General features: G+C 34.2%; 1 protein-coding gene across 3 annotated transcripts in view; it reads right to left on the minus strand.

Annotated features, from left to right (window-relative positions):
* Positions 1-19,612, minus strand: part of USP8 (ubiquitin specific peptidase 8) — a 55,404-nt gene that overhangs the window by 4,184 nt on the left and 31,608 nt on the right. For 2 of the 3 annotated variants that reach the window (XM_081292683.1, XM_081292684.1), the window contains 7 exons: positions 18,873-19,017; positions 18,354-18,574; positions 12,762-13,346; positions 6,171-6,251; positions 5,468-5,730; positions 2,440-2,652; positions 924-1,134 (listed from right to left, as the gene is read on the minus strand). In XM_081292683.1, the coding sequence (XP_081148809.1) occupies positions 924-1,134; positions 2,440-2,652; positions 5,468-5,730; positions 6,171-6,251; positions 12,762-13,346; positions 18,354-18,574; positions 18,873-19,017 (1,719 nt within the window). Of the gene's footprint in view, positions 1-923; positions 1,135-2,439; positions 2,653-5,467; positions 5,731-6,170; positions 6,252-12,761; positions 13,347-18,353; positions 18,575-18,868; positions 19,018-19,612 lie in introns of those variants that run through there. The other variant, XR_014021756.1, reaches the window with a different exon arrangement.

The raw sequence follows: 19,612 nt of genomic DNA on the forward strand, positions 1-19,612 counted from the left end.
ATACACAAATATATGTATATATATTCAAACACATGTGTATGTGTGCACTGGTAACAACGGCGATCCCAAAGTTATCCAAAAAGAGAGATGACAGTTGAAGCTGTCATACACAAATGGAGGATGGTCATTTGTGTAGAGATAGATGCCTCAAAAAAAAAACTAAACATGCACCATTTGGTTATGTGGTATAATTCTTACTTTAAAAAGTAATGATATATTCAAACTATATAACAAACATTTGTAATAATAAATAAATATACAATAAAGGCGTTTGGCCCATCTACAGCTAATCTTCTACAAAATCTGTTTCTGATTTTACTTTCAAATACATGTGAGTTATGGATAGTATCTCCACAACTATTTTAACATTTGCAAACTGCTCAGCATTACTAACTGTTAACACTAATACTGTATATACTTCTTTTCAAATACAGGTCAAGAATTCCTAACCTGAAAAGCCAAAATGCTCCAAAATCAAAACTTTTTGAGCACTGACATGCTGCCACAAGTGGAAAATTACACACCATGAAACTGTTTTATGCACAAAATTACTTAAAAATATTGTGTAAAATTAACTTCAGGCTATGTATATAAGGTAAATATGAAACATAAGTAAATTCTGTATTTAGAATGAGGCCCTAGTCCCAAGGTATATTATGTATATGCAAATATTCCAAAATCCAAAAAAATCTAAAATCCAAACCACCCCAGGAAGCAAGCATATTAGGTAAGGGATCCTCAACTTGTATTACACTCATCATATATATCTGTATTGTAGCTTCATGCCTTAGTACAAAGTCATTATATTTCAATAAATTGCCACTGAAAACTCACCAACTACAATTTTAAATTGCTATAAAAATAACAGTGCTACTGAGCAACTCTAGGGAGTCTCTCTGCAACTTGGAAAAGTTAAATCTTACTTTATTTAGGTCTTCATGGAGTCCATCCATGAGGAACAGAAGCAATTCTTGTGAATCTTGTTGGCTGTACCCTGCAAACTGGTCATTGATCTTCCCAATGGTGATTTTAAAGTCTTTTGGACTGATGTATCTATACTGTCCTGTCCACAGGGCTTTCATAATTATACCAAACTCTTCTGCCACTTCACCTTTATGTCCCAACAAATTTGACCTATGTAAGTAAAATTAAAGTTACAAAAAAAGCAATAAAGGAAAATGTTAAAAGGGAGAGTGGGTTCTTGATGTCAACATTAAACTATTCACATACCACAATCCTATATTAAAATATTTATTTGTAGGTTTATTACCAAATACTCATCTGAATCTTTCTTTGCTAATAGTCCTCCAACTTACTTATTTTGGCTACAAGCCTTGTTCCTCCTACTCATCAACAGGCTGCAGTTTTATAAGAGTGAGGCTCCGCTTTCTTGTGCTGCTCTCTTCCCGTCTGTCCCTTACTATTAGAGTTGAATTTTCTCTTTCTTATCTTTACAAATAAAGATATTTTTCCCTTTCCTAATTCATCTTTTCTGGAACCAAGTAAGAAGTGCTATGGTTTGAATGTGTCCCCTCTAAAATTCAGGTGTTGCCAATGTGACAGTGTTAAAAGGTGGCGTGTTAAGAGGTGTTGAGGCCATTAGGCTCCCCTTCATGAATGAGATTAGGTACACTTAGAAAAGGGCATGACAAAAGGAGTTTGTCCTCTCTGGTCTTTTCACCTTCTGCTATGTGAGGACACAATAAGAATGCCCTGACCAACTCTATGGTATTCTACAACTCTAATCCCTGCAACTCAAAAGGCTGAGACAGGAGGATCCTAAGTTCAAGGCAAGCCTCAGCAACTTAGACCAGCTTAGGAAGACTCTAGAGAGAGAGCACTCCTAGGTTAAATCCCTAGTACCAAAATAAAGAAGGCCCTGACCAGAGATGCTACCACTTTCATCTTAAACATCCCATCTCCAGAACCGAGAACAATAAATTTCTGTTCTTTATAAATTATCCAGTCACAGGTACTTTGTTAGAGCAGCACAAAATGGGCTAGATTAATAAGTATGATTAGAGTATCTTTTTAATAGTATACTTGGAACCATTATATAAAACAAAATAAGCCAAACTGAGAAGGTCAAGGATTGTGTTGTATGTTTTCTTTCATATGTGGAAACTAGGGAGGAAGTTAAAAAAAAAAAAAGTAGGGGCACAGATCTCATAAAAATCAAAGGGAGATCAGTAGAACAGAGGAGAGGAACCCAGGGTTAGGAAGGGAGGGAAGGGAAAGTGATGATGACCAAATTATATTGCCATATTGTGTGCACGCCATGAATTCCAAAAACAAATCCCACCACTATGTACAATTATAAAATACTAATTTAAAAAAAATATAGGAAAAGGAGCAGGGATCAGTATCAGAAATATGCTGAATTGTAGAAAACACCACAAAATATACACACACAATACTGAAAAGTAAGACATTTAGTACCTGTTAATATCATCCTGATAACAGTTTCGGTTGAAATAATCAGCCAAATGTGGGGCATTACATAGGCACTGCAATATTGAGTTCATATAACAAGTATTTCCTAAATTACGAAGTCCAGTAAGAGCTGGTCCAGATCCTCCAAAAACAGGATTGAGGTTCCGAATCTGAGAAGCAGAAAGCCTTGAGATCTCAGCTTTAGGATAGCATACTGGCCTGAGGAAGAAAGAGTATAGAAGATGTCTTAAAATGCAGACCATCTGAAACAGGTTCCACACTACAAGTGGCAGCAAACTATACTACTTGTACTACACAACTCTTGTCCACAGTCTTTTAACTCATAAGGTAACTATCTTACAGGACACTTAGTAACTAGCTTATACCTGGATGTCATCTGGGTCCCTCCCATGAAACATATACCTTTTACCTTTTATGGGGCTGGTGGTCCTAGAGATATCATGAGAGAGATTTTCTAGCTTCTCATGAGCAAGGAGCTCAAACAGAGAAGGCTCTTTCAAACTCCTTAAATGGTCCAGGGAGGCTGGCATTGTAAATGTTTGAACTCAACCAAAATGGCAAAGAACCATAAAAATACATTACCATGGAGCACATATCAGAGGAGGCAGAGGTTATCTGGATACTATTACCTGAAGTCTAGAGTTGTGGTTGACTACTCACAGGTGGGCTAGTCAAATTTAAATCAATTAAAATTAAAAAATTCAGTTCTTCAGAATCACTAACCTCATTTCAAAATAGTCACAACTCAACATCAGCACTGATAAAGAACATTTCCATTAGCACAGAATGACCCACTGGATAATGCCAGACTAGAGAAAGCCTCCTAGACTTTTGTTAGTGTATTTAGTTTGTCTGTGGAACTACTATAGAACTATAGCATGAAGGAAAATCTTAACTGAAGGTCTTTTTCTTTTTAGAAGCACTGAGGACTGAACGTAAGGGCTCTTTACTATTAAGCTACATTCCCAGTTCTTTTTATTTTTTGAGACAGGGTGGTGCTAAATTGCTGAAGCTGAGCTAGAACTTGAAGTCCTCTGCCTCAGGCTTCTGAGGACTGTAGTCATATGCCACCATGCCTAGCCGTTTTGTTTAATATGTATAAAATAGGTGAACTAAATAGGAGGTATTCTTTAAAGCACTGCCAAATTAATAAACTTTAACAAGAATGCTGAGTCAAGAAGGATTTAAATCTTACCAGTTATTAAAATGATTTTTAAAATCTGTAACTAAATCTTTTTTTTTTTTTTTTTTTGGTATCAGGAATTGAACCCGGGGACACTTACCATTGAGCCATATCCCTAACCCTTTAAAAACATAATTTATTTAGGGACAGGGTCTCACTAAGTTGCTGAGGCTGGCTTTGAACTCATGATCCTCTTGCCTCAACCTCCCAAGCTGCTGGGAATATAGGTGTATGCCACTTGTGTCCTGTAGATAAACATAAATTTAAAAAGCTCCTTCAAAAAGTTTCTACCTGACAAGTTCTCACAAGGAAATATCAACTACTTTCATGAAATGTATTGCTAAAGGGGCCAAAAAGATAGCCTAACTGGAATTCCTTAGTAATTAACAAAGGGTATATAATGGGAAAACAAACCTATTTATTTATACATCAATATACATAAGTATCCAAGACCCCCTGCAGATACTAATATCTAAGAATACTCAAGTCCCTTCTATAAAATGCTACAGTATTTGTATTAACCTGTTTACATCCTCCTGTTGTACTTTAATATTGTTTAGGAAATGACAAAAAAGTCTATTCATTAGCAGACTCAAAAAGAGATGAAGCCAGAAATGTATCTAAATGAGATATTACTTCGGGAAACTTAAAATGAACCCATTAATTACTACCTATGAACAGAATAACAGAAATACAATGAAGAAACAGGAATAAGTCGGGTGCAGTGGCATACACCTTTAATCCCAGTAGCTCAGGAGACTGAGGCAGGAGGATCGCAAGTTCAAAGCCAGCCTCAGCAAAAGCAAAGCACCAAGGAAATCAGTGAGACCCTGTCTCTAAATAAAATACAAAATAGGGCTGGAGATGGGCTCAGTGGTTGCGTGCCCCTTAGTTCAGTTCCCAGTACCAAACAAAAAAGAAACGGGAACAGAATGATGATTAGAGGCAGATATACTGTAGTACTTATTTCTATACTACAGGAAAATTTTGCTCTCACATTATTGACTAAGGAGAAAAAGGTGGGGACTTGGGAGCTACAAGAGCATGAGGAAAAGACTATAGTAAACAAAGACGAATGGGGGGAGAGAAACGGAGAGAGAAGGGAAAGCATATGGAAATAGTAGGAGACCTTCAATGATACATAAAATTATAAGAGGTTATGAGGGGCAAGGGGGAGGGAAAAAAAGGGAGAGAATTGAACAACAGCAGGGGAGGTAGAGAGGGAAGATGGGAGGGGAGGGGAGGGGAGGGGGGATAGTAGGGGATAGGAAAGGTAGCAGAATACAACAGTCACTAATATGGCATTATGTAAAAATGTGAATATGTAACAGATGTGATTCTGCAATCTGTATTTGGGGTGAAAATGGGAGTTCAAAACACAATTTGAGTCAAATGTATGAAAGATGATATATCATGAGCTATGTAATGCTTTAAATAATCAATTAAAAAAAAAAAAAGAATGGAAATTCAACAATTCTGTAAATTATGGTCCTAAAAGGTAGAAAGAGGTCTTCCACATATGGTCTATGAAAAACTTGTGGATGGTCTATGGCATACTACTATAAATTTTAACAGTGTATAAAAATACTGTAGATCTACATTTACTTATGATAATCCTCTTTTGTATATTAATTTAGCTAGTACTTCGGTGAAAAAACAAAGGATATTTTCTTATTCATTTCTTTTTTTCTCCATGATAAATGACAATGGCTGGTATAGTCACCCACAGAAATTTCTGATTCTCTATCTTTATTTAATATGGTGATCTTGTTAGAGTAGGTCTTAAAATATAGCATATTATTCTAATTCTAGGAGTTAGAATAAACTTACTTATTTTCCCGATTAACTGTAGGAGTTACTGTTGGCTTCCTCTTTTCTTCCTCTTGAATGGCCTGGGTGATGTCTGGGGAGGAGTAGGAGCGCTTCAGTTTGGATGGTTCCCTGTCCCTCTCAGCAGGAATTTGGGGCTTGGTTTTATGAGTTGGAGGGGTGGAAGGAGGTGCAGTTGAGGGAGCCATTTCCGGTGGATACATATGAACAGTGTTGGTGGGTGAATGATAATAACGAAACGTTCCAGTAATTGGGTCAAGAAACTTAGAAGGAAAAGAAAAACAAAAAATAAAAAATGACCATTTCATAAACAAGGAAATCATTCCAAAGTATATTACTGCTAAATTTATTTTTAGATTAATTTGGGGCGATTTGCTGGTGATTGAACCCAGGGACTAATACATGCTAAAGCTCACACTCTAGCATTAGGCTCCCTACAATTCCAATAATTAAACTTATCTAATCATCTAATTAAACTTCCAAGGATGTTTAGGTTTTAATATAACACATTATTTCAAAATAATATTTCCAGAATGCTCTCATATTGCATATAGCATTCCAGGTTGGTTATTGAAGCATCTAACCCTGTGGTTTTTAGAGGAAGGAGCTATGTCCTCTACAATGAAGAAACAGAACTGACTGCATTAGAGATGACGTAGAATAAATAAATAAAAGTATGTCAAATTCTCATTTTGACTTTTACCTTGGCCCAGCCTGAAGGCAGTCCTGGTACAATCCTCCCCATTTCTTCACTTCGTGCTCTTGTCAAAGGTTCTCGCTGAGCCTAATTTGAAAATAAAAGGAAAAAAAAATAATTCTGATTTTTCCATTAAATTTTGCCATATATGTACTGAAGATGCTTGTACCAAAGAATAAAAAAACTATGCCTTGGCTACTCTTTGTATATTTAAAAACAGATTCAAAGATGAAGAAAACTTTCTCCATGTACAAATATTAATATACCAATGGGAAGAGAAGTGTGAAAAGGAAAAAGTCTGATGAAATGAACAAATAGCATTAAAAGATGGGACAAAAAAAAAAAAAGCATTTCAAAATGCAGTCAAGAGGCCATTAGGAGGCATGACTTAATGTACAACTCCAATTGCTACCTAGGAATGTTAGTGTTGGTTACCTCTTGACTACAGGCATCTAGAACAAATAATTACAATGTGCCCAGAGACTGAAATGCACATCAAGAGGTTATTGGACTCTAGACAGTTGTACCAAATAAAAATGGGACATTTATCTATTTGTTAATAATTTTACTAGGTAAAAATGTCTCTGTATCTTCTACTGGTCACATAGCGCCTGTCATACAGCAATTATACTCCAACTGAAGTTTTACCACAAGCAACCCCCTTTTTTTTGCCTGCTTTGGAACACTGACAAGAGTTATTTGAATCTGTCTTTGCTGAATTGCAATTCCTAAGACCCTAAATAAAGTCCACTTTACTCTTTCAGTTCCTGAGTCTGGAATAATCAATAGGAATAGTGTGCATAAGCCTATAATGATGGCAGGTAGGTGGCCTTCCATACTGATTCATGAGAAGGACAAAGGATCAAAAAAAAAAAAAAAGGCTACAAATTTATATCATGGCCTATTCTGTCACCTTGCACTAACACATCTTCCACATTTATTCACCTCATAAATTACTAGTATTACGAGAAAATATAGACTGATATATTGAGGCACCAACTTCTCTAACCAGATGACACATACTTCTAACCTCCTTTAGTGAAAAATTGTTATTAATAGAAACCAAAAGGGCTTACTAATAAGATACCCAATTTCTATCATCAAATTCTTCCCATCATAAAATAATTTTGGAGAACACAATAATTAATACAATTTGTGTGCTGGAAAAATAAATGCAAATGGGACAACTGAATATACAAAGAGATGAATTTAAAACTTTAATTTATACTATAGTAATCCTCCCTTATCCATGGGAAACATGTTCCAAGATCTCCAATGGATGGCTGAAACCACAGATAACAATGAAACATATATATATAATATATATATATAAATCACATATATATGTGTATATATGATTTTTCCCATATGTATATAGACCTGTGATAAAATTTAATTTATAAATTAGGAGAGTAAGAGGTCAACAAGAACTAATAAGAAAATAGAACAATTATTATAATAAAAGTTCTTTAAAACTTATGAATTATTTATTCCTCAAATTTGCCATGTAACTTTAAGACCATGGCTGACCATAAGTAACTGAATCCAAGGAAAAAGAAATCAGAGCCAAAATGGAAACTGTTGTATATGTAAAAATTAACCCAAAATGGACAGAGATCAGGCTGGGGATGTGGCTCAGTGGTAGAGTGCTTGCCTAGCAAGCATGAGGTCCTGTGTTCGATCCCTAGCACTACTACAAAAAAAAAAAAAAAAAAAAAAAGGTGGGTGGGTGGTGGTGACAGGCAGAGATCAGAGATCCAACTGTACAAATAGTATAAGTTTTAAAAACAAAACAGGAAATATTCTTCGTAACTTAATGACTTTGGGTTTGACAAAAGGCTCCTTAGATACAATATAAAAAGCATGAGTCACATAAGAAAAAATGGACAGACTGAACTTCCCCACAAGAACTTTTGCATTTTGAAAACTTCATAAAAAAAAATGAAAAGCCAAGCCATAAAGTGGAAGGAAATATTTGCAAATCACATTTCTAATACAGAATTTGTATCCAGCATATTATAAATTATACAACTTGGTAAAAGCTGGCAATAATCCAATTTAAAAATTGGCAAAAGACTTGAATACACATTTCACCAAAGAAGCTAAACATAAAGCCTATACTTAGGGAAAAAAGCTCAACATTATTAGTCATCAGGAAAATGCATACTAATCTCAGCAGCTTGGGAGGCTGAGGCAGGAGGATGGAGAGTTCCAAGCCAACCTCAGCAAAAGCAAGGCACTAAGCAACTCAGGAGATCCTGTCTCTAAATAAAATACAAAACAGGACTGGGGATGTGACTCAGTGGTTGAGTGTCCCCGAGTTCAATCCTCAGTACCTCCCCAGAAAACTCCCACCACCCCCCCAAAAAAAAAAGAAAAAAGAAAAGAAACAGTAACAAGTATTGGCCAGGATGTAGAAAAATGGGAACCCTTATATGTTGCCAGTGAGAACATAAAATGGGGTAGCCACTTTGGAAAACATTTTTGCCAGTTTCTTTAAAAAGCTTCCTCAAAATACAACAAGAAAATCTCTTTTGAGCATCCACTCAAAACAAATGAACATTTTCATAAAAAGACATATATGAATGTTCACAGCAGCATTATTCAAAATATCCCCAAAGTAGAAGTAAACCAAACATGATGAGTGAATAAAATGTAGTATATCCACAAAATGTAACCCTACTTGCCAATAGGGTTAATGGTAGAGTACATGCTTAGCATGAACTACCAACATGCTACAATATGGATTAATCTAAAAATACATGTAAGAGAACAGAAGCCAGATGTGAAAGACTACAAATATCTCAGAGAAAGTAAATCAATAGAGATATCTAGAGAGTAGGTTCAGTGTTGCTTGGGGCCTGAAGGTAAAAAAAAAAAAGAGTGATTAATTGTGCATCACACCAGAAATGTTCTAAAATTGGATTGTTAATGGTTTCCTGGCTCTTTAAATTTTTTAAATCACCAAACCAACTGTACACTAAACATGAGTGATTTTTATAATATGTAAATCATACCTCATTTAAGCTCTTTAAACAAAGGCAAAAATGTCTTATAAAAATTGTAAGTATTTAAAAAATTGTGATGAAATGCCAAACAAAATTTAACCTCTTAAACATTTTTAGGTACACTAGTCAGTTATGTTGTATTAACAACTGATCAGTTGTTATATAATCCATCTCCAGAACTCTTCTCATCTTTCAAAACTGAACTCCTTATTTCCCCCAGTCCCTGGCAACCACTGTTTTATTTTCTGTCCCTATAAATTTGCCTACTTTAAATAATCTAATATAAGATGAATCACAGTATGTATCCTTTGTAATTAGTGTGTTTCACTTAGCATAATATCTTTATGGTTCATCCATAGTGGCATGTATCAGAATTTCCTTCCTTTTAAGGTTGAATAATTTCCCACTGTACGCATTCATCTGCCAATGGACACCTGGGTTTCTTCTATCTTTTGGCAACTGTGGATAATACTGTTAAGAATTATGAATAGTACTGTTATGAGTATACAAATCTCCCTTCAAGGCCAAACTTTTGATTCTTTTGGGCATATAACCAGAAGTAGAACTCTTAAATCATTCTATAAAGCCTAAGTATTTTTTATATTTCATAAAATGAAGAGAATATACTGTCAACTTTAGGAAGTCAAACTCTATTTCTTCTAGCATATAAATAGATCGATTAAGTAAAAACAAAAAGTAATCACCAAAGATTATAAAAATCTCCTCAGAGAGATCTCAAGATAAAGGGTGACAATGTGACAAAGATACAAAGAAAATCATGTGGTTATACGTGTTCATCCATGATTTTTGTTCCAGTTTTCTTTCTTTCTTTCTTGTTTTCTTTTTTTTGAGATGTTAAGGATTGAAATCAGGGCCCTCTAGCATGAGCTACCCTCCAAATCTTTTCCAATTTTTTTTTTTTTTTTTTTACCCCTAGTGGGCTACTTAATTTCTTTAAATATCCTCTGAATTTTCTCTAAAAGTTCCTGTCTTTAGAATTTCACTTTCTGGTTGTCCTTTCATCTTAATAGGCTATAAAATAGTAAAAGTTACAGAAGTGAAAGAAAACTTTACCTTTGTCCCAATATAATCCAATTTACCACTAGCTAATACAATCAAAGTCAGTAGACTAAAAATGTAAAAAGGAGAAAAAAATTAGGCTTCTGAAAAGTGTATTTTACTTTACTGCCAAATTCAAAACAGATATTTATAAGGCCATTTACAATTTCCTAACACTGAAGAGAAAAAGCTAAAAAAACCTGATGGATCAGTGAAAAAGAAAACAAATTATGAAAATAAAATAATTTGTGAAGCTGTAGTTTACAGTATATAATTCATGATCATGTATATTTAGCATAACCTCACTGGACTCTAGTCTTTTATTTAAATCCCATATGATTTTGGTTACTCTGAAAGGGGTAATGCTCCAAAAAAATTTAAAATATTAAAGAGAATGAAGAGAATATAGCATTTAAAAAATATTTATTTTTTAGTTGTAGTTGGACACAATACCTTTATTTCACTTATTTATTTTTATGTGGTGCTGAGGAATGAACCCAGGGTCTCGCATGTGTGAGGTGAGCACTCTACCACCCCAGCCCCGAGAATATAGCATTTTATACGGACCAAATTAAAAAATGCAAAATCCATTTTTTATCTTCTATAACATTATAAGTTCTTCAAAGAATTCATCTTATTTTTAAAACAACTATAAAAAACCCTTTTGATTAATTTTAACAAAATTTATTCTAGAATAAATTATATATTGCTTCTACTTTTAAAAGGAGCCCATAAGCCAGGCATGGTGGTGTACACCTATAATTCAAGCTGTTCGAGAAGCTGAGACAGGAGAATCGTGAGTTCAAAGCCAGCCTCAGCAAAAGTGAAGCGCTCAGCAATTTAGTGAGACCTTGTCTCTAAATAAAATATAAAATAAGGCTGGGGATGTGGCTCAGTGGTTAAGTGTCCCTGAGCTTAATCCCCAGTAAACCCCTCCACCTCCCAAAAAAGGGGAGACAAGAATGCAGTGTTTGCTTTTTTTCAATGTGTTATAGGGAGAGTAAAAACTATGTCATAACAAAAACTGTCATAATCTGAGGGCTATTTAGATTTGTAGGGATATTTGGTACCTATATTAAATGACCCTACAAATATGAATGCTTTAAGTTCTTTTTTAAATTTTTTTTTAGATGTCGATGGACATTTATTTTATTCACTTATTTATATGCGGTGCTGAGAATCGAACCCATTGCCTCACACATGCTAGGCAAGGTGCTCTATCACTGAGCCACGACCCCAGCCCCTGAATGCTTTAAGTTCTAAAGACTCCCTGTCTTATTATAAGATGAAAAGAAAGTGGCATTGGAATCTCATAACCTGTGTGATTTTAGGCAAATAATTAAAGTCTAAGTTTCAGCTTCACTTGTAAACTGAAAGTTTTATGGGATTACCATTATGAAACAATTAATGTTGGGAAAATATTTGGCAGATGGTAGATACTCAAAAAACAATGTTTAAATTATATCTTAAATAAGAGCTCACAAGTTCTGATCTTCCTACAGAGTCTTGGTACATGGGCATCATTTCCTTACTTTGTTTAGAACACTTTTGTACATGAGCTATATTTTTGATATTAAAAGTTACCAAGTTAAATCCAGCATCAATATGAAGTGTCAATTTTGGTAATATGCCTGAATCACTTTGGTTGCTTTGAAGTATAGAAACTGACATTATATAAAAATGGTATTCAATTGTCTTCCATCAGAAATCATTTTTATATCAATAAATATTTTTACATATGTAAAAGGGGGGCTATAATTGTTCCTGCTATTATAAAAACTTATTTAGTACACAAAAGGAAAAGATGCTGTTAATTGCATAATGGAGAAAAAAAGTATATTATTAGATTGAAAACAAAATAACAGCAAAAAATATCCTTCAAAATTATCAGAATCGATTTTGGGTATGTAGCCAAGGGCAGAAAAAGGCAACATTAAATACAATATTATATATAAAGAAACAAAATGACATGGACTTGACCAAAAATATGATTATAAGCAAAGATAAATATTGGCTATTTTTAGATGCCAATAATTTTTCACGTGATTATTAACAAACTCACATAAATATCGGCACCTGACTTCTCCAGACTGAGAGGAAGATTATATTTCATTCTAGTCTTTTGATAGAATATTTCATTCTAGTCTTTTGATATTACATGAAAATGAAGAATGTAGCTACAGATCTCAATTATTAAAAATAGATCACATTTTATAGACACAAAAAAACAATGCCACTGCCAACCATTTAACACATGTCAGTGGCCTCAAAGAAGAGTAGACAAGCAAATGTGGATGGATCAGAACAAATTGTCAACCCCTAGAAAACTACTCAAAATACCTGCCATGTTTACAGAATGCCACAGGTGTTATCTTTTCTCTCTCCCTCTTCAGTACCTTACATTGATCCAAGGCCCTCGTGCATGCTAAGCAAATGTCTGCCTCTGAGCTTTACCCCAAGCACAGTGTTATCTTTTTATACACATTTTATTTCTCATAGTTGGCAATCTGTACTGTTTGTTTCTACTTACCTTGCCTGCACTCGAATCTCCCGTTAAAGATGCAGGAGGAGTATCTGCTGTTGACTTTTTCTGTACTTCTGGAGTTGGACACCTTTTCCCTTTATCCTCCACAGATTTCTTGGCATCAGAGGTTTCATGTTCACTTTTACTTTGTCTTTTTACTCCTGTTATCTCTTTGCCCCTCTTTGATGAAGTTTCTTTATCTTCTTTCTTGGCTTGTTCACTTTCTCTCTTCTCCATTTCTTCTTTTGCTTTTGGTTGATTCTCTGTGATTTCATTTTCTTCAACTTCTTGTTTCTTTCTGGCTTTTTGTTCTTCTTCTTCCATCCTCAGTTTCTCTTTCTGTTCCTCTTGCTGCCTTTCCCGCAGTTCTTTTTCTTGTTTGTTTTTCTCCATTAGTAGAGCAGTTTCTGCATGAATACGAGCTTTTTCTTCATCTGTTAACATGGCAGTTGCAGGGGGAAATAGTGGTTTGGTGGAACGATCTGGAACAACTTTCCCATTCTGAGGAGACTGTTGCTCATGATCTGTACTTTCAGATTTTATTCTGTGATCTTCAGGCAACTTGACTGCTGGTTTTTTAGTACGATCAACCTAGGGAAATAAAAACAGAGCAAAATATTCTTTTGACAAAATTCAGGAGCATATAACCTCAGTTCCTGAAATCAAACTGTGATAAAAGAATGTCACTTTGTGGAGAGATCATCAGCCAGAATGTATTATCCATATTTATAAATTACTCAATGTCAAGATTTTGTTTATAAGGGAGTACTTGAAAGAGAGACAAACACCAATGACACTTAACTTTTTCTAGAAAAGATGTGTTCTGTATACGGAAGAGTTACTAAAGTCTTCACACTAAAGCATAAAACCTAGATCTGACAAACCTAGACTTAAGTGTCATTTCCATGTAGCCAACTACCTACTCAGTAACTCTATGGGAATGTCACACATATACCTCAAAACCAGTGTAGCCAAAACTCGATTGATGGTTCTTATTTCTTGGATGTAACCAATCTCCAAAGAGTTGTACAAACCATAATATCTTCTTGTACCCTTCTGCAGTCTGATGCCTTTCCTTGTGTATCCGTTCCTCTATTTCTGTTACAACTAGTTAAGCCCAGGCCAACATCATAACTTCCAACTAGTTGTCAATTTCTTTTGCCTGCTTCCAAACAATTTCCCCATATTGTAGTTAATCATTTAAAAACAAATATAACCATGTTCCTTCCCTTGCTTAAAATCCTATTTTAAATTGCTACCAATTACACTCAGATTACATCTGAAATCCTTATCGCAGCCTGTAAAAGGCCATGTCTAGTAGTCTTATCTGTGTTTAACTCTATTCTTAACACTCACTATTCTATACATCAGTCACACTTGCCTTAAAAAAAAACATTTTTTTTTTCCAAAGTTACCACACTTCTTCCCAACTTAGGTCTTTTGTATCAGCTGTTCATCTAGATAATACCTGCCACAACATTAAGACTTCGGTTAAATACCTCTTCCTCAGAAAAATATTCTCTGATTTCTAAATCTAGCCAACCCCTCAGTCCACCTACTGGGATTTTGGTTAAATAATTATATTTTTAAAAAATCTTTCTTCCCTTCTAAAACATGTGCTTTCTAAAAGTGTAAAGATGGTGTCTGGCACACAATCAATAAATACATTGCTGAGGGAACAAATAAAATATTCCATAACAGCTTTCAAAAAAAGATAAATATACTGGGCAGGGTTGTAGGTCAGTGGTAGAGTGCTTGCCCAGCATGTGTGATGCACTTGATTTGATTCTCAGCATCACATATAATTAAATAAAATAAAGGTCCATTTTAAAAAAGATATACTGATTAGTTTCTTCCAAGCTAAATCACAAACAATCTAAATTTCTGATTTGATGAGTTAAGTGTTTATTATTACCTCAATTTAACAGCATATTAATCCTACAACATTGTAAGAAGTGACTCTAACATCATTTCTTGAGAATATAATGTATCGAAACAAAATTAGAACTTGTAAGAACACTAACAACCTACATAGTGCTCTTATAAAATAAATTTTAGATGTATACCACACAGAAAATATAGCAGGAGGAATCTATTGAATAAAAAGAAAATCATGCCTAGTTTCTCTTTACTTTCTACCTCTTCATTAAAAAGAAACCCTATTCCTTCTTTTTTCTATATATATTTGAGAATGAAATAGAAAAAAACCACTATGGAGATGGATATCAATAAAAGGTGGAGCAGGAAAAAATAAATGTTTCCTTATATATTGGTAGCTTAATCCATTACTCCCTCAAAGCACAGCTATGATCATGCTGCTTTCAAATTTAAAATTCTCTAGTGGCTTCCTTGTGCCTTTAGGATAAAATGTAAATTTGATACACATCTCTCTTGATGATTCTTGTCTATCTTTCCAATATTAACTACCACCACACTCTCCTCTCTCCAACACAAATCCTGCCTACATGTCAAATACTTGAATTCACTGGTCCCAGAGCAAGCCCTGTCCCTTTAAGTCAGACAGTTTTCTTCAACTCTCTTGCATCTGCAAACCCTATTGAACTCTTTTAAGTTCAAATAAAATACTACTTTCTTCTCCATGAAAAGACCTCCCTGGCCCTTTCAGCTAAACTTTTTCTCCTTGTTCTGTGTTCCAGTGACTAGTAGAATAATAATGATATTCTGTCTTATGCTATTTTAAATAAGTCTCTCCTTCTAAATATCAGACAAAATACAGGTCTTACTCATATTTATAAATTTTCATGCTGTCTTTCATACAGAAGACCCTTAATCACTTCCTAGCCTTTCAACTAAGGTTGAATGTGGAAGATACTCAAAATACATTTGACAAATTGTACGTATTTCAGAGTCATGTTGGGACAAAAAAGGATTAGGGGTCAAATGCAAAGATTAACTTGAAAAGAAGTGCAACAATGTTAGCTGCTTTTAGAATTTTTAAAATTTATATTTTAAGAAAACTTGTTTTACCAAATTCTGTTTAATCTGACATTTTAATCTGAAATATTAAGGATGACCTTAAAAAATAAGTGATAAGGGTTGGGGATATAGCTCAGTTGGTAGAGTGCTTGCCTCACATGCACAAGGCCCTGGGTTCAATCCCCAGCACTCCTCCAAAATAAATAAATAAATAAAATTAATGAACAACCTCCTTAAATTACAGAAAAAAACAAATAAAACTACCAAATATTCTATTCATATCCTGCTTTACAAATCAATGTTACCCATTTTAAATGTGAAATACTGCTTAAAGATGTGTGGGAAAAAATTAGAAATGAATGCTAAAAAATCTTGGCCATTACCTATGAAATAGTAATCTTCCTTTAAATAGAACCTAACAAAGAAAAGGCTGCAATTTTTAATTTGACCATCTTGGTCATTTTAAAAGTTTTAAATAAATTACTGGCAAAGTGTCAAATTTAAATGCAATGGAATTAAGTTATTTTAAAACCCAAAATATTCACATCACAAATTTAAGTGGTGTGTAAGCCAAACTATTTGCCATAGGTTCTACATGAAAGGATTTTTTTTTTTTTTTTTTGAGAGCTGAGGATTGAATTTAGGGCTTTCCTAATGCTAGGCAAGCACTTTGCCACTAAGCTAAATCTCCAATCTTGGGAATTTTTAAAAAATTGCTATCTGTACTAAACAGGTACAGACTTTTTCTTGTTATTCCCTAAACAATACAGTATGACAACTATTTACAAAGCATTAACATTGTATTAGAAGTAATCTAGAGATGATATGGGAGGATACGTGTAGATTATATGCAAATACTATACCATTTTATATTAGGGACTTCAGCACCTACTGATCTATTTGTTTGTTTTTTTCTTTTTTTGGTACCAGGGATTGAACCCAGACGTGCTATACCACTGAGCCACATCCCCAGCCCTTTTTTATATTTTATTTAGAGACAGGTTCTCACTAAGTTGCCTAGGGCCTCGCTAAACTGCTGAGGCTGGGTTTGAACTCAAGATCCTCCTGTCTCAGCTTCCTAAGCCACTGGGATTACAGGTGTGCACCACTGTACCTGGTGCATCTACTGATTTTGTTATCCCCAGGAGTACTGGAACCAATCCCCAAAGGATACCAAGGGACAATCGTACTACTGGTCAAATTTCAATAAAAAATCCCCCAAAAGTTTTGTTCTAATTCAACTGTGGAAACACAAGCTTTTCTTTGTATTATTTGTGGCAAAGAGTCAGCAGCTATGTTTAAAATCCTTTGATAATCTATTAGAATGCAGTTGTGGCAAAAGGCCTGAATTATACTAAAACATTTTTATAAAAATAAAGATTCCAACTGTGAGGACTTTGGAACCAGGGACATGTCTTTGAATTTTTTTTTATTGGTTGCTCAAAACATTACAATGATCCTGACATATCATATTTCATATATTTGATTCAAGTGGGATATGAATTCTTATTTTTATCACGTGTACAGATTGCAGGATCACATTGGTTATACATCCACGTTTATACATACTGCCATACTAGTGTCTGTTGTATTCTGCTGCTTTTCCTATCCCCTTCCTATCCCCCCTCCCCTCCCCACCCATCATCTCTCTCTACCCCATCTACTATAATTCATTTCTCTTTTTGTTTTTTTCCCCCTTTCCCCTCACATCCTCTTCTGTGTAATTTTGTATAACAATGAAGGTCTCCTTCCATCTTCCATACAATTCCCCTTCTCTCTCCCATTCCCTCCCACCTCTCGTCCTTGCTTAACGGTGATCTTCTCATGCTCTTCCTCCCTGCTCTGTTTTGAGTCGCCCTCCTTATATCAAAGAAGACATTTGGCATTTGTTTTTTAGGGATTGGATAACTTCACTTAGCATAATCTGCTCTAACATATGCCATCCATTTCCCTGCAAATGCCATGATTTTGTTATTTTTTAGTGTGGAGTAATATTCCATTGTGTACAAATGCCACATTTTTTTTATCCATTCATCTATTGACGGGCATATAGGTTGGTTCCACATTCTAGCTATTGTGAATTGTGCTGCTATGAACATTGATGTAGCTGTATCCCTATAGTATGCTCTTTTTAGGTCTTTGAATTTTTAAAGCAGTAGTACTCAAAGATTGTTCCAGACACTCTTTCAGCAGGCCCATAAGGTCAAAATTATTTTTATTACTCAGGTTGTTATTTATTTGACTCATTCTTCAAGAGTAGAGTGAAGTATGTCAGAGATTCTGTGACATTCAACATTGCAACAGACTAAATCAGCAGCAGATGTGACAATCTATCAAACCAGATATGGACAAGTTTTCCAAAAATGTAAAAAACAATTCCAATCTTTCCACTAATATTTGTTTGAGAAAATATAATTATTTTCATCAAAATATCATTTATGTTAAAATGTTATAAATCTCTTATTGTTAATTTTGGGTTTCTTTTGTGTGTATATTATTAAATGAATCAATAAATTAGTGGATTAAAAAAGGTGACAAGATGTACAGATTCTTCTAATTGATACCTTTTTAAAGATATTAAAGGTTAATATAAAACTTCATTTCTATGCTATATATTTAATATTAAAACAAATTAGAATTAAAAAAAAAGTAAGACAATACCTGTGGAACATTCTTTTTAATAGGCACTGGCTGAATTATGGGTGAAACATCAGCTTTGGAAGTAGCAATTGGTTCAACTGGAGTTGACATATTCAGTGGTCCCATTCTTTCATCTTGATCATTTACCAATTCTACATTTGCATCTACGTCTATAGAATGAGGTGGCATCTGGGCAGGTTTGGAAGGAACTGATTCTTCCAGTGAGGGATAAGTAAAATCCACTAAAATCCCCAAGAAAATAATATTAAAAAAAACCAACAACAAAAAACTCCACAAACAGTACTTATATTTGTCATGCATGTTATATGGGATAATAAAATTAAATAAAACTGACAACCATGAGAATCTTAAAGAAAATGTTAATTTCCAGGCCATATTGTTTTAGTCTCATTTTCTGCCTGAAAACAAACTTCTACCTAATAGGACAAATGAATATACAATGAAGAAACATTACTCTGAAAACATAATTAATCTCTATGTTACTGAAACAATTTAAAGCAAAAATTTTCACATACATACATGAGATAGACACCTCTTCATTCTTGCCTCGTGGGGGTGGAGTGATTTTAGCATTTGTTGTATACTGAGGATAGCAAAGAAGCCAGTTTTCATAGCCTCCCTCTAAAACCAAAGGTTCATTGCGCAGGACTGTTTTACTTTCCCACTATAAAATAAGGAAATAGTACTTTTATTTTTTAATTTTTAAAAATTTTTTATTGATTTTACTTTTTTTTTAAATACATGACAACAGTGGAATGCATTACAATCCTTATTACACCTATAGAGCACAAGTTTTCGTATCTCTGAATATAAAGTATATTCACAAGGAAATAGTACTTTTAATTTGGGAACAGTCTCGTGACAGTGAAAAACAAAACTTAAATTGTAAAATTGTTCCCTTGAAGACAAGATTTATCTTTTAAATGATGAAAAAATGGGAATTGATTTTAAAAGTCAACATTAAATAAAACCAATGTATAGACCAGGTTTTAAGAACCACACATGTAATCCACAATCTCAGAAGAAAAATTAGAAGATATATTAATATATAGTAAACATTACCTACAACCTCACCAATTATGAACATACAAATGCCTCAAATTTGAATCAATCCTTTGCTTTATACTCCCAGTTAATTGTTAAGCAATGCTGAGATAAATAACCAAAGATCCTCATACATGCACACATCACCTCCCTTAGAGAAAATTCCCAGAAGTAGAATTGCTGAGCCAAGGCACAAGAATATTTTATGGCTTTCA

Source organism: Spermophilus citellus, assembly GCF_964194105.1.
Source record: "Spermophilus citellus genome assembly, chromosome: 4".
Lineage (NCBI taxonomy): Eukaryota > Metazoa > Chordata > Mammalia > Rodentia > Sciuridae > Spermophilus > Spermophilus citellus.